This window comes from Peromyscus eremicus, chromosome 15, assembly GCF_949786415.1.
Source record: "Peromyscus eremicus chromosome 15, PerEre_H2_v1, whole genome shotgun sequence".
Taxonomy (NCBI): domain Eukaryota; kingdom Metazoa; phylum Chordata; class Mammalia; order Rodentia; family Cricetidae; genus Peromyscus; species Peromyscus eremicus.
Genome location: NC_081431.1, coordinates 2,188,699 through 2,203,446, shown reverse-complemented (window position 1 = coordinate 2,203,446; position 14,748 = coordinate 2,188,699). Strand labels below are relative to the sequence as shown.

The 14,748-nt window shown below is 43.9% G+C and overlaps 1 protein-coding gene across 2 annotated transcripts in view; it reads right to left on the bottom strand.

The window, feature by feature from the left end:
• Window positions 1-610: 610 nt before the first annotated feature.
• The window catches only part of Hsd11b1 (hydroxysteroid 11-beta dehydrogenase 1), a 41,785-nt gene continuing 27,647 nt past the window's right edge, over window positions 611-14,748 (bottom strand). For both annotated transcript variants that reach the window (XM_059280401.1, XM_059280400.1), the window contains exons 6-7: window positions 2,686-2,829; window positions 611-1,180 (exon numbers count right to left, since the gene is read on the bottom strand). In XM_059280401.1, the coding sequence (XP_059136384.1) occupies window positions 975-1,180; window positions 2,686-2,829 (350 nt within the window). In that variant the 3' untranslated portion in view covers window positions 611-974. The remainder of the gene's footprint in view (window positions 1,181-2,685; window positions 2,830-14,748) is intronic.

Genomic DNA, 14,748 nt, shown 5'->3' with positions numbered 1-14,748 from the left:
GTGTTTTGTCTCCCACTTCACTGTAGTCCCACAATGCTTGGCAAGTATTTGGTGAATTTTTATCGAATGAATGACAGGACCCCTCCTCTCCACACTTCTGATATTCACCTGAGCATCCTCATGCTATGCATAGATGCCCAGTAAACTCTAGGAGCTGTTGGGTTAAGTGGCATAGAGCAGGCTAAGCTGAGACTCATATTTCCCATGAGCTCCAGCCCCCTGAGTCACCTCAGTGGTTCACGCCCAAATGAGCAATATGTGAATGTATGAGGAACATCTGAAATACACAGAGACAGTAAAGATAGGATGCTTGCCAAACAAAGGATGATGTGATTTCTCTAATTCAGATTAAAAAGTCCAGACCACAAAACAGGAAATGAACATGGGAAATTTTCATTTGTTTAGGTGTTGGTTTTAAAGGAAGCATGTTGAGCCGGGCAGTGGTGGCGCATGCCTTTAATCCCAGCACTCGGGAGGCAGAGCTAGGCAGATCTCTGTGAGTTCAAGGCCAGCCTGGTCTACAGAGTGAGATCTAGGACTGGCACCAAAACTACACAGAGAAACCCTGTCTCAAAAACAAAACAAAACAAAACAAAACAAAAAAAGGAAGCACGTTGAGAAAACTCAATTTATAGTTACCAGTTTTGCATTTATAAAATTGACATTACCTTTATTATATTTAATGTTATATTAGGCACCATTGTATTGTTTAATGTGAGGTAAAGTTGATATAACTACCTTGTATTTATATCCATGCTTACTATCAAGTTCACAACTTCAGGCTCCAGAGTGGTTCGTGACATTTATTATAATTATGGTTTCACTGTGCAAGTGTCAGAGGAACTTCTTCTCATGATGAGGGGTACCCCACGATTTATATATCTCTGGGAATATTCTTTCATGGGTAGGGCTCACAGAAATATCAGGTAGAACTGTTCCAAGACCTTTACTAGGCCTCAGAAGTTCCTAGTTGCTTACAAATCTAAGTTATAGTTCTTTTTTGAAAAAAATTCCAGGATCCTCCTTCCTGGGTTACTAAGTAGGATAGGGCTCCATCTCCAAGTGCCATAGTACACATCATTTTTCCGCAGAGCTGCGCCTTTGATGATCTCCAGGGCACATTCCTCCTTGGGAGCAGCTTGCATAGTTAATACACCAGAGGTTGCCTTCATGGCTGTTTCTGTAGGACCACAGGAAAGACTGGAGTTATCCAGGGTTAGCAGAGCTTGTGTGATGGAGAATCCCAGACCCCTAGCTGTTAGGTACTCTGTGCCTATGTCTGAGCCCCACAGGCCCTCTGGGGACCCTTGGACAACAGGATATGTCCAGTGTGGACAAAGGAAAACTGGCTGGCAGATGTCTGACTCCCTGAATTGGGGATCTGTGTGGCAGTGGAGGTGACAGCTTGGGGGTCCAAATGATCTTCTCTGGGTACTTTGGTTGGGGTGACACATTACCATGGGGGTGATGCAGAATGAGGACTAAGTAGCTGATGTAAAATGTAGATGGCAAAGGAGAATGTGATGAGGCTGTGACCCACTGCTTTACAGATGGGAAGAGTAGAACCAGGCTTTGGCTCCCTCCCAGCACTGACCACTGTACAGAGAAGGAGCTGGCAGGAATTATGGTTTGTCTTCCTCCATGGTCATGTCCTTCAGACATGCCTTCCCTCTCTTCATCTCCATGCTGTTTGACTTCCAGTTTTGTTCTGTAATCACTACTTAATTACTTTTTTTTTTTTTTTGACAAGGTCTCATGTAGCCTAGGCTGGCCTGGAACTCAATATATAGTTGAGAATGACATTGAACTTCTGATCCTCCTGTATCTACCTCCTGAGTGCTGGGATTACAAGTGTGTCCCTCCATACATAGTTTAGGTGGTGCTAGGAAGCAAACCCAGGGCCATATGAGTACCAGGCAAGTACTCTAGCAACTGAGCTACAGCCCCAGAGCATCAATCACTCCTTAAACAAGATTTTCTCACAGTCTTAGATGTATGCTTTAGATAAATGTGTAAACACTGTACTCACTGTTCCCATACACACCTCACCTTTCCTGATTGGTCACATCATGCATAACCCTGTGTAATGGCCAGAAATGATGCATCACAATGTTGCTGGCTTTTTTTTTTTTAAACTAGTGTCCCCTTTATACTTGGATTGTGTCCAGGAGCATACTCGATACTAATTTCTCCTATTTTTTCTTAGTCTGTGAAGGTTCTTTTCTTTTTCTTTTCTAGTCTTTCATGGCCTTGATTCTTTGAAGAGTACTAGTCATTGTTTCTAAGGACAGTCTCTCAGTTGGATGCTGGATCCTCTCAGTGTGCCACATTGAGGGGCTCATGAAACTACCGTCTCCTTACTGTTGAGTCTAGTGAGAAAAGTACACAGGTGTTTAGTGTCTTTTATTGAATAACAGTGGTCATGGGGAGTTCATGTGGACATAAGGAGCTCAGAGTAGAATCTGCTGAGTGTGGTGTTCAGACTAGAAAGGAGGGTCAAAGCTGACTAGCTCCACCAGTGACAGAAGTGCCTCGCTAAATGACAGGACTGATGCTTCTAGCTGTGATCTCTAGTGTATTGCCACTGAGAAGGAGAGAACCTCAGGGAGACAGAACCCCTCTTTTTCTACACGGTAAAGCTGACAGACGAATTTAAGGCCATTTATTCCAGGGTCTTTTCCTTACCTGTATTTATGAGGCCAAGAACACAGAGAGTGATGGACACGTTGACCTTAGTCAATAAGTATTCTTCTCTAATGGTAGAAAAGAACCCGTCCAGAGCAAACTTGCTTGCAGAGTAGGGAGCCATCATTGGCTGGGCCATTTTCCCTAAATGACAGGTGGAAGAAGTTTGTTAATGAGGACCCAGTTTGACCTCAGACAGAGCAGGGCTTGACTTGGAGGGGGCTGGCAACCCTTGAGGGGTCTCCTTACTCACTGAGTCTCAGTTTCTCACTGTTCCCTGAATTATCCTATGGCATTATGTTTCTGAAGGAATAGAAATCAAGTTTGTGGTTTGGATGAGAATGCCCCCACCTTACCATCAGCTCAGTCCCCAGTTGGTGAAATGCTTGAAAGGGTTAGGAGGTGTGGCCTTGTTGGAGTAGGTGCTACAGGGGGTGGGCTTTGAGGTTTCAAAAGCCCATACCAGGCCCATTGTTTCCCCCTCTAATCTCTCTCTCCTCCTTCTTCTTCTTCTTCTTCTTCTTCTTCTTCTTCTTCTTCTTCTTCTTCTTCTTCTTCTTCTTCTCTCTCTCTCTCTCTCTCTCTCTCTCTCTCTCTCTCTCTCTCTCTCTCTCTCTCTCTCTCTCTGCCTGCCTCAGGATCAAGATGTAAAGCTTCAGCTACTTCTTCAGCACCATGCCTGCCTGCTCCCACCATGATGATAATGGACTAACCATCTGAAACTGTAAGCAAGCTCCCAATTAAATGCTTTCTTTTAGAAGAGTTGCATTAGTCATGGTGTCTCTTCACCACAATGGAGCAGTGACTAAGACAGGAGCAATAGTGTATGGGGTGAGCTGCAAGACAGGTTTCACTGGAGAGAGGTGCTAAGTAATGGTAAGAAGTGAGCTGGGCTTCAATACAGCTATGTAGTCTCACAGCTGCTATCTCCAGCTCTGATCCTAGAGGGCCAGCTCAGTGACCTGTCTTCTCTCTGCACAAAGGGGATAAAACACTTGTGTTTGAGTTTTACACAAAACTGGAATTTTCATCACATCAGTCAAGACAGGTTCCAGTCTGCCGAGGGATATGTGGACATAGACATAATGGGATGAGCTTTTCACATGCTCTATGAATAGATAGAACAGAAGTGAACGAGACCGTATGTGCTTCTAAACACTGATAGAAAGACTATAAAATCTTTGTCTGCTAGGTCTGGAAGCTGAGTCAGTTTAGGGTCCATTTCTGTGGACAGCTTCCCTCCTCTTGAACGTATAACACTTTTCCCTTGTATCCTGAAAACTGTGATCAGTGCATTTCAGACTCTCTGGATTTTGTCTCATTCCTCCAAAGAGGGTTAACTGTTCTGTTAAAGTAAGCAGTTAACTTGGTTGAAATATATCTGGCCACTTGGTATCTGCACCACTGTGAACAATCAGAAATCCAGGGAAAGTAATATACTACAGAGACCCAGGATTTTGTGATGTTTCTCCAAAGAATACTCATTTTTTTTCTTCAAAAATTATAACAATTACAGACTTCTGACAAAATGTAAAATGCAGCCATTGAAAGCACTAGCAGAGACTAACAGCAGACAGTTTGCTGCTCTTCCTGTCTCATAGACCTTCTAATAAATGCACGTTTCTACTGGTCATGGTGCTGCTGCTGTTCTCTCAGTATGCCTCTGCCTTTTCCAAGGCAGTGGAACCCCAATTCCTACCTGGGTACAGTTATCCAGAGTGAGGTGGGTGCCTCACACTCCTCTCAGCCAGTTATTATTGGGTGGCTAAGCTCTGTACAGTGGTAGGTAAGCAGAGGCAGAAGGAAGTCTCTCTGTCTTCCACTCTTTCTTCTTAGGTGGCTGTGATAGCCACGGTTCCTTGAACCATGAGGTAGAAAGGCACACACTGAAGAGGACAGTGTGGAGACACAGGGGAGACGCGGTGGCCTGGAGCAGCCTCGCCAGCTCTGCTCCACCGTCAGACAGCCCTGACTTACTTCTCATCTGCTTAGCCCACTGTTGTTTTTAACTTTCAACACCTGAGAGCTGGGCCCAAACCTCGTTATAGATAGTGCTGTGGGATGTTCTGTATGGCAAATGTGTTGCTGATTAGTCAATAAATAAAACACTGATTGGCCATTGGCTAGGCAGGAAGTGTAGGTGGGACAAGGAGGAGAATAAAGCTGGGAAGTGGAAGGCTGAGTCAGAGAGACACTGCCAGCCGCCACGATGACAAACAGCATGTGAAGATGCCAGTAAGCCACGAGCCATGTGGCAAGGTATAGATTTATAGAAATGGATTAATTTAAGACATAAGAACAGTTAGCAAGAAGCCTGCCACGGCTTGTAAGCAATATAAGTCTCTGTGTTTACTTGGTCGGGTCTGAGAGGCTGTGGGACTGGCAGGTGACAGAGATTTGTCCTGACTGTGGGCCAGGCAGGAAAACTCTAGCTACAAGATAGACCATGTGAGAGAAGAAACCTGACATCCCTGTGGCTCCATCCCTTTACTCAGGTCTGCTACAGGAATGGGTATGTGACCCAGTTTGGACCTATGAGACAAGGAAATTTTTGTTGAGTGTCTCAGAAAGTTCTTTTCCCTCCTTGGGGTTTCCTGAGAGTAGCAGTCCTTTTTTCTCTCCTGATGGGCACTTGGTGCATTTATATGGGGCTAGAACTACTGCAGCTAGCTCATTGTCAGCTGAGTGGGAAACCACACGGGAAGGTGGGGACACAGCTTGAACTGGGTCAGCTGTGAAGCCTGCCCTACATCAGAACTCCAATTCTGTCAATAATTTCCATTAATGTTTAAGCCAAAAAGAGATCCAAAATGTTTATAGGAATAGTATATGATTAAAATATGAGCTTTAGAGACAGGTGGCATGGGTATAAATGGGTATAAATCCCAAGCATGGCATTTCTTAGCTAATTGTGGATAATGCCATTATCATGCTGGAATAACTACATAATATGCTTAGCACAGACTCTGACTCCGAGAAGGCATTCAGAGAATGCTGTTGTTGTCAACAGAATTAGTATTCAAATCAGCAAGAAATGTATGAACTATTCAAAAAGTCATGTTGGGACAAATAACTAATTACTCAGGGGAGTGGAAAAATGCCACTCTAATAAATTAATTCAAACCACACTAGAGAATGTGTGGAAAGTAAGATCATACAGTATGAGAAGGATGAGTTTACCATTTCAAGAAACACTTAATCCAGGAAAACAGGTGCACTTGGGGAAAGGAAGGGTGGGTGGATGGAATGCAAAACTTGAAAAGCTGCTTGGTGCTGGAGACGCCCACCCACCTTGCCCTTTTGTATGTACATCTTTCAAAGACATCCCTCTTCTAGCCTTAGAGGGCTGTCCAGCCACAGACGTGTGCACACCAGCTTGAACACATGCCATGGCCTCTTTCAAGAAACTGCAATATATGACAGAAGGATTCTAGTTACTGCCATTTGGTTTTGAGCTAAAAGGTTATATAAGGCTAGGACTGAGAGATCCACTTCCAGGCATTATGAAGGGTAAGTCAGCAAAGATCACTCATACAGAGGCCAGAGATGTGGAGCAGAGGAACACAGAAGCTGAGCTTAAATAGGTGCTAACTTTCTTTAAAGCTTGTATATCTCACTCTAAAGTTCTAAGGCTGAATAATTGTTAAAAGTTGAAGGATTGGTGAAAAAAACAAGATTCAGATCTGTTTCTAGTGGCTCACTCTTACACTCTTGTTTCCTCTATAGTTGCCTCTACTTTCCTCCTCCTCCTCCCCACTCCTCCTCCCCCTCCTCCTCCTCATTATTATTGTTATTAGTCATTGCTGGGCCCCCTGTTCTTTATATTCACATTTTCCAGGAATCATGTGTCAAATCTAGTTCCAATGCCCCTGTGTAGATGAAGTTTTCTTTGGTCTGATGTTCAAGCCCCAAACAGACAAGCTTCATAACTACCAGTATTATTTTTACTTTCAGACTGACAGGTGAAGGTGTCCACAGACAGGCTTATCACTCTTAGCCCTTTAGATTTGTGTCCCAGGGCACCATAACAAATCAGTTACCACAAGCATGATATGATCACAGTATAATTCAGTGGTTCTCAACCTTCCTAATGCTGTGACCTTTTAGTACAGTTCCTCATGTTGTGGCGACCCCCCGAACCCCCCCTCCGCCCAATCATAAAATTATTTTGTTGCTACTTCATAATTGTAATTTTGCTACTGTTATAAATCGTAATAGAAATTTCTGATATGCTACCTCTATGAAAGGGTCATTCAACACCCTCAAGGGGTCGTGACCCACCACAGGTTGAGAACTGCTGGTATCATCCCTCCTCCTACAGCTCAGTGGGCCAAAGTCCAGGTGTGGTCCAGCCCCTCGCATAGATGCTGTTGTTGGTGCTCCCGACTTGTAGATACCCTGATCCCATTCTGCTGCCTTCACATGCTTTCCTATGTGCCTCCTCTTGCTCTGCCCCTTTTATGTTTCTACAAGGACTCTTGTTATTGGAGTTTGGCTCACTGAGAGAATCTGAGATGATTTCATCTGGATATCTGAGTTATGTCTTTGAGGATCCTTGCTCAGGTAAGGTCCTGCTCATGGGTTTCAGGGGGACATTTCTTCTGGGGACACACTCTTGTCACCCACTACACCTTCCTTAGTGTAATGAGGATACGGACTGTGGCATCTGATGTTTATTCTTGGATGGTAACAACTGAGCTATAGAAACAAGAAGCCATGCACAGCTGTTTTTGTTTTGTTCATGATACTCCATCTCATGCCCCATCTTTTAACAAGCTGTAGGTTATACTCACAGTACAAAGTTGCATCCCACATGAGGAGAAAAGGAGGGAGGTGAGAAAAAGAGGGGGAAAGGAGAAAGGAGAGAGGCAGGGAAGGAGTCAGAAGTGGCCTGAGTTTTCCTGAAGGAGTCACAGCACCACACATGGTATCTTATTTTCTTTTTCTGTTGCTGAGATGAAACTGACAAAAGCTACCTGAGGAGAAGAGGCGTGTTCCAGCTCACAACACACTAGGAAGTGTCAGGAACTCGAGGGAGCTGGTCACTTTGCATCCGTAGTCAAGAATCAGAGATGGGGAATACACACATGCTGGTGCTCAGCTGGGTTTTCTTTTTGAGCAGTCCAGAACACTCTGCTAGGGAATCTTCCTACCCACAATTCATATCAATATGATCAATCCCACACAGACTTGCTCATCTCCCAGGTAATTCTAGATTCTGTCAATTAACATTAATCATCACGTGTGGTTTATAATGTGCCTTTAAATGTTAAAAAAATTATTAAGCAAGGGTCAAGATGAGGTGAAAATTGCTGAACATTTATTAGCCATTATGACGAAATGAGGTTCCCCTGTGCTGTGGCCACTGTGGCCGCACCTATCACTGACATCTACTATAACCACATTTTGCCTTTTGGGTTTCACAGCTCACCTTTGATCTGTTAAAATAAACAATTCTCAAACTCAGTGTATGCTCACATGGATCAGGTTGGAGCCAGTTAACCCCAGGACTCATGCCTGCAGCTCCCCTGGTTCTTCCTGAATGTTCCGGAGGGAGAATGGTGTTGGACAGTTCTGTAGGAAGTGATGTGTGTTTATGAACCATAGTTGTGGTGGGTTTTGAGGGTGAAGATGGGAGCAGGAAAGCCACGTGGCACAGGTTTGTGGAACCTGGTCTAGGGACCATGAAAGAAATCGTGAGGGGAGGCCGGGGTGGGGGTGGGGTTGCAGCGCCAGCTGAGAGAGTTCCCAGTCACTAAGTTGCTCTCAAGCTCAGACAGGTTTGTCAGGAGCTAGTGTGCTCTAAATCCAAAGGGCTCTTCAGGACTAGACTGCTGGGAAACTCAACCTGGAGGAGGCAACTTTCGAGTCTTTGAAAGGTGAAATGAAGAGCACAAAATACACAGGAGGAGGGGAGCAGGGCAGCTGCGAGCACAAGAAACAGCAGCAAACCTCAGGCATCCTCCACACCAAAGACCAAGTATGCACCGAAAATGCTCAGAGACCAAGCACACACCTAGGATGTTAGGACAATCGATAAAAGTGTCTGGATTTGAGAAGGTGACGTGGGTGCATACTGAATGCTATACCCCACCCCCCAACACACACACACACACACACACTGTTCCTGCCCTGGAGGAGCTGGAGACACCTGGGAAACCAGTGTTATTATTGCTGCACTTAGATAAAGAGGTCTCACTTCAGGTCAGCTTAATTACAGAGAGGAAAATCTTGATTTCCAGAGCTTCAATTCTTTTCCCCCAGAGGCTCATAAAAGAAAAGCTGGGGCAGACCACAAAAGCAGGAAAAAGAGAAGACAACCGCCCCACCCCCAGCACATCCATCACAACCTTGGGCATTTAATTAAAGTTTGTTCCTTATCCCAGGAACTATCTTACATATTTTCCCATGTAATACACCACGTAAACCATATATGGTGGTATACATGCAACCTCAGCACTCAGGAGGCCAGGGGTTCAAGGTGCTCCTTAGCTACATAGCAAGTGTGAGGCTACCCTTGGTTACACAGGACTCTGTCTCAAAAGAAAATGAAAGAATCTAGATTTTTCAAAGGAGTTTTGCCCTTTCTAGCTTTCGGAAATGTCTTAATGTATTTTACTACATGTATATGTGGACGTTTCCTCACACAAACTGATTAGCATCCTGTGGGAAAGGCATTTGCTAAAGTTAAGTGACACATGTCTTGACATTTTAACTAGCCAAGTGAGACCATTCTTGAGACACAAAGCAGCCAGAGAAAGGGCTTTATCATGTCAGAGTCATCAGGTCATGCGTGTTCTGGGAAGGACAGGTTCCCACTGAACAGGGTTGGGTGGGCAGTAGAGGGAAGCGTCACATTGTTCCCAATGACACCCTGTAGGAGCTTCTTGTATAACTTCCAGTCAATCAGAACCTCATTAGAAGAGGTAATATGTGAAGAGCTCATTCTAAGAAGCTCGGAGCGTTGTAACAGTGATGGTCTGAGGAGCCTGTGAGTGCTTTGCTCAAGGTCAAGTTTTAGTTGACACAACAGCAGAATAAGCTGGGCAGTGGTGGCGCAGAGGCAGGCAGATCTCTGTGAGTTTGAGGCCAGCCTGGTCTACAGAGCGAGTTCCAGGACAGCCAGAGCTGTTACATAGAGAAACCCTGTCTTGAAAAACACAACACAACAAAACAAAAACAAAAATGACATAAAAACCCAGACAAAAACAAAATACCCCAGAAAACCTGAGCAGAATGCGCCCGCGCACCAACACACCAACGCACGCACGCACGCACACGCACGCACGCACGCACAGTTGATTCTCTTCCAGGAAGGTCTAGGCACGAAGAGAGCTGTGGTGACCATATTGTCTGAAGCAAAATATGGTACAAGGAGTCTGATGTCTGAGTGCAGATGTGGTAAACGGGACAGAATGTCTGTGATTAGATCTATCCCCAAACACTGGGTTTCAGCCACTGCAGAGCAGCTAGAGTGGGCGAGCTGGCAGACAGGCTGTGCACACAGGCTTTTTAGCTGAACACCAGAAGTCAAAGGGAGGCTTGGAGTGCAGGGTCTAGGAGGATTCTAGCTCGGGCCATGGAAGTGCTGTAGACTCCAAGAAGGAACTTGCTCAATTGGCGACTGAGCAAATGATTCTGGATCATTTGCCTGGACCCCTCTAAAAGTCTGAAGAAGGGCAGGAATGAAGCTTTTTGGTGTATTTATTTTTCTTTCTGAGCATTCAATTACAGCAGTAAAAAACTTGCCCTTGAAATGGAAATCATTTGAAAATCCAGCCAGGCAGTTGTTGATGGAAGGCTAGAGAGGTCAGACCAAGCACACCTGGGAACCCTTGGGATGGATGGAGTGTTTCCCATAGGGATCACCAAACAGCCCAAAAGAAAACTCCCAAAGAATTCACCCCTACACTTCCTCCACTTCAGTAGGTTCCTAGGATGGAGAATACTTTTGTCTTTTGAAATAATTTCAAACTTTAAGAAATGTTTTTTTTCCCTGAGCCTCCCTTTAGACAGGGTCTCATATAGTTCAGACTGACCTCAAACTATTGTGCATTGAGGGTGACCTCCTAACTCCTGATCCCCCTTCCTTACTCCCAAGTGCTGGGATGACAGGTGTGCACCACCGCACATGGCTTCCACAAGTAATTCCTACAACTGAGGTCAGGGCTGACCCCATGTCCCACCACCTTGAACACTCCAGTGTCCATTTCTCCCACAGAGGGACACTGTCCTACTGGTCACAATATGAGCATGACAGTAAAGAAGTCATCCATCCAGTTCTTAGGGCTTCTGTAACAACTAGTGACAAAGTGGGTAGCTTAAGATAGCAGAGATTTATTCTCACATTTGTGGATTAGAGATGTGTGAAATCAACAAGTTGAGAGGACCATTCCTTCCTGGATGTCAGCATTGCTGATGGAACCTCTGCTCAAGTCTCTGATAGAAGATACTCACATAGCCTCTTACCTCCATCTTTTGTTCTCTGTCTCTTATAGGGTGCTTATTGTTGGATTAAGTGCCCATGTGGGTGTGGTGATGTTTTATTTGTGCTGAAATGTGGTGATATTTTATTTGTGCGTTAATAAAATAAAGCTTGCCTGGAGATCAGAGGAAAGCCAGCCACTATAGTAAACACAAAAGTCAGGCAGCACATGCCCTTAATCCCTTAGCGGCAGGTCTCTGTGTGTTCAAGGCCACACTAGGGAACAGAGCCTAGTATGGTGACACACGCCTTTAATCCCAGTACCAACCATAGAGACCTGGCAGTCTGTACAAACAAATAGAAAGTGACAGAGCTATGTAGGGAGAGGAAGTGAGGTAGCTGGGCTGAGAGTCAATAAGAGGGCAGAACAGCAAGGCAATAAAGGTGTGGGTAGACAGGAAGTAACTCACACTTGGAAGCTGCAGAGTTGGTGAGGTGAGGTTGGCTTGTGGCTTTCCCTATTTCTAAGGCTTTCACCTCTATATTTGGCTCCGTGTTTTTTATTTAATAAGACCATTTTAGAAATTCATCTACATTTGGGTAATCCAGGGTGATTCTAGCTGAAGAGTCTTTATTCAGTCAAACCTGCAAAGACCCTTCTAAATAAGGTCATATCCATAGGTTCATAGTGTTGAGATGTAGATGTCTTTCTGGGAGCCACCATCTAGCCCATGTCAGGAATGCTAATGGATTCTTGCTATATAATTCACAGACCCCCACAGAGAGCCAATGCTTGTCTCTACCATACCTTTTATAGCAAAAGCATCCCAAAGACCACAAGTTGCATTACATGTTGGAACTTGTCAGTCCATTTGTATTTGAAACAATTCCTCAGTGTCATTGGATTCCACGGCTTTAACACTGTTGGGAGATACAAGTGCTTGTCCTGTACAGTATGCTGTGTCTGGCTTCTGCCAGATACCAAGAAATGATGGCTTAATGCTTACAAATTTTGCAAGCAGGTTGGTGTCAGGCTATGGCAATCATGGGACTATTTACAGTACAGAAGTGCTACCAATCAGGTTTAAAAATTTTTTCCCTTCTGGGAAGCTGGCCACTGAATATACACTAGCACACTTCTGGCACCTGTCCTGCCATTTGGATTTGTCTGATATTCTGGCATGATATGATTTGAACTATGCAGTTCTGGTAGTCTCAGGAGTAATTCTATGCTCTTCACATCCAATCCCACCAGATTGATATGTGGTTCCAGTTCGTTCTGTGGCTGGTCATGTGAATCAGGAGTCATTGGACTCAAGAGGAACACTGAGGTTTCTCTAGCATAGAACTGTTCTTTCTCCTTGCAGTCAGTAATTATGTTAAGTGGATTTTTTTTTCAAACGTGTACTAACCATCCTTAAACACACTGTTCAGTGGCATCAGGCACATCTCTGTTGTGCAATAGCTTCTACTAACATCTACAGAACTGTTTATGTTGCAAACTGAACTCTACACTATTAAACAATAACTCCCATTTTCTCCCTCCCCTAGACCCAGCTGCCACTAGTCTACTTTCAGTACACGGCTTCTTACTTAGTTGCTGCCTGTGTATGTCAGGATTTCCTCCAGGTTAGGACCACACACCATCCTATTGTTTTGTCATGCTCTCGTCTGTCTGTGGAGGCTTGGGCTGCTCTTGCATTTTAGCTGTTTTCAAATCTCTAAGACTGATTCTAACCCTGAGTATCTACCCACAAGGAGAGCTGTGGGGTTATGTGCCAATGGTGTTTTTTAAATGTTTTGGGGAATGACTGTGTTTTTTCCCCCACATAGCTGTACCATTTTACATTCCCACTACTATTATACAGGGCCTCCAAGTTTTCTGTATTTCTCCCCCTCCATCTTTCTCTCCTCCTTCCCCTCCTTCTTTTTCTTTCTATCTTCCTTCCTTCCTCCTTGCCTGTCATGGTAGCAACATGCCAATGTGTATGGGTTGATGCCTCCTTACACTTGGGTTTTCCCTAGTGATTAGAGATGTTGAACTTCTTTGCATGTTTCTGTTGGGTGTTTGAATATCTTCTTTAGGGAAGTATCTTTTCAAGTTCTTTGGCCAATTGAATTTATTGTTTGCTTTTTTGTTGTTGAGTAGGTAGCACTTTGAGATTAATGCATATTCTCTGTTTGTTATTTAAACATTCATCCTCTGGTTTTTAACATTAATTAATGTGTCCTATATAAATGATTACCATGATGGTTGCTAACTGGTGATTCTTCAGTGTCCTTGTTCCCTTTGTGTTTATCATTTGGCCTTCTACTATGTAGGGGAAATGCCTCCTCTCTCTATTTGTTTAGTCATGTGATTATGTAATAGTGAACTCATTGTTTTCTGTGGCTTGTAATAGATTATAATTCATTTTTGTTATTGTTTGGAGTTAGGCTTTATTTTTTTTCTATTTTAATTGTCCAGTCTTCTGTCATTCTAAAGCAGCTTGATAATGCATATAAATGACCTTAAAATGTTCCCATTGTTCCACTCATCCCATATTCCACTCAGATGAGTGCTACAAATCTATAAAAAACTATCAGTTCAGGCTCAGGTTCAGAAAACTTTATTCTCTCTCCCTGTGTAGCAGAGAGTAGCTTTGAACTTCTGAACTTCCAGTTAAGATTACAGGCGTGCAGCCCACACCTACTTTGTACAGTGCTGGGGATCAAACCCAAGGCTTCTTGAATAGAAGACAAGTACTCTGCTGAGTTACAAGTACTCTAGACATATTTTTTGGTTTTCTGGTTTTTTTTTTCTGAGACAAGGTCAACTTGACACACAAATACATCTCTATTAAACCATAACCTTTCCTTTCTTGTTCATTTCCAAGATCTCATGTTAACAGCAATATAAAACACTTAAAAGTCCCATAGTCCTTTCCGAAGTCTCAAACTCACAGTCCTCCTGTGTCAGCCTTCTAAGTGTTAGGGTTATAGGTCAATGGGTGGAGGCCCAAATTTCTCAGGGTCAGAGAATCTGAAGGGGATGATTTGACCACAGGCATGGTTACCAGGTGTTTGGAAGGGTCTACACTTGGCTGTATCTAGCAAGGGGGAGGTCTTTTGCCTTGCTTCTTGGCATTGTTATAAAAAGCCCTTTTGAATAAGTTCTGGCTGTTGGGTATTGAACCAGGTCCTCCCGAAACTATCCTGTGTTTCTGTCTTTCTTTGTCTGCTAGGCCTATCATTCTTATATTATATTATATTGTATTGTATTGTATTATTTTATTTTATATTATAATATTTCATATCCCTCTCTCCTCAAGAGTATCCTGGGAAAAGTGGGGAAAGGTCTCCCACATCAGCGCTACTACCTGTGGCCCTTACAGGAATTTTAGGATGCCAAAGCTTGTTTGGGACCGTCTGGACATTCAGGACAACCATGAGTTGCAGTGTCCTGTCAGTCTCTTTACAGCACTGAAGTTTGTTCCCTGTGGTTATGTGGATCCTTCAAGGGCACCACTGACTTCTGTTTGTAGTTTGTAGCTTTAACATATCCTTCTTTTTTTTTTTTTTTTTTTTTTCCCAGAGCTGAGGACCGAACCCAGGGCCTTGTGCTTGCTAGGCAAGCGCTCTACCACTGCGCTAAATCC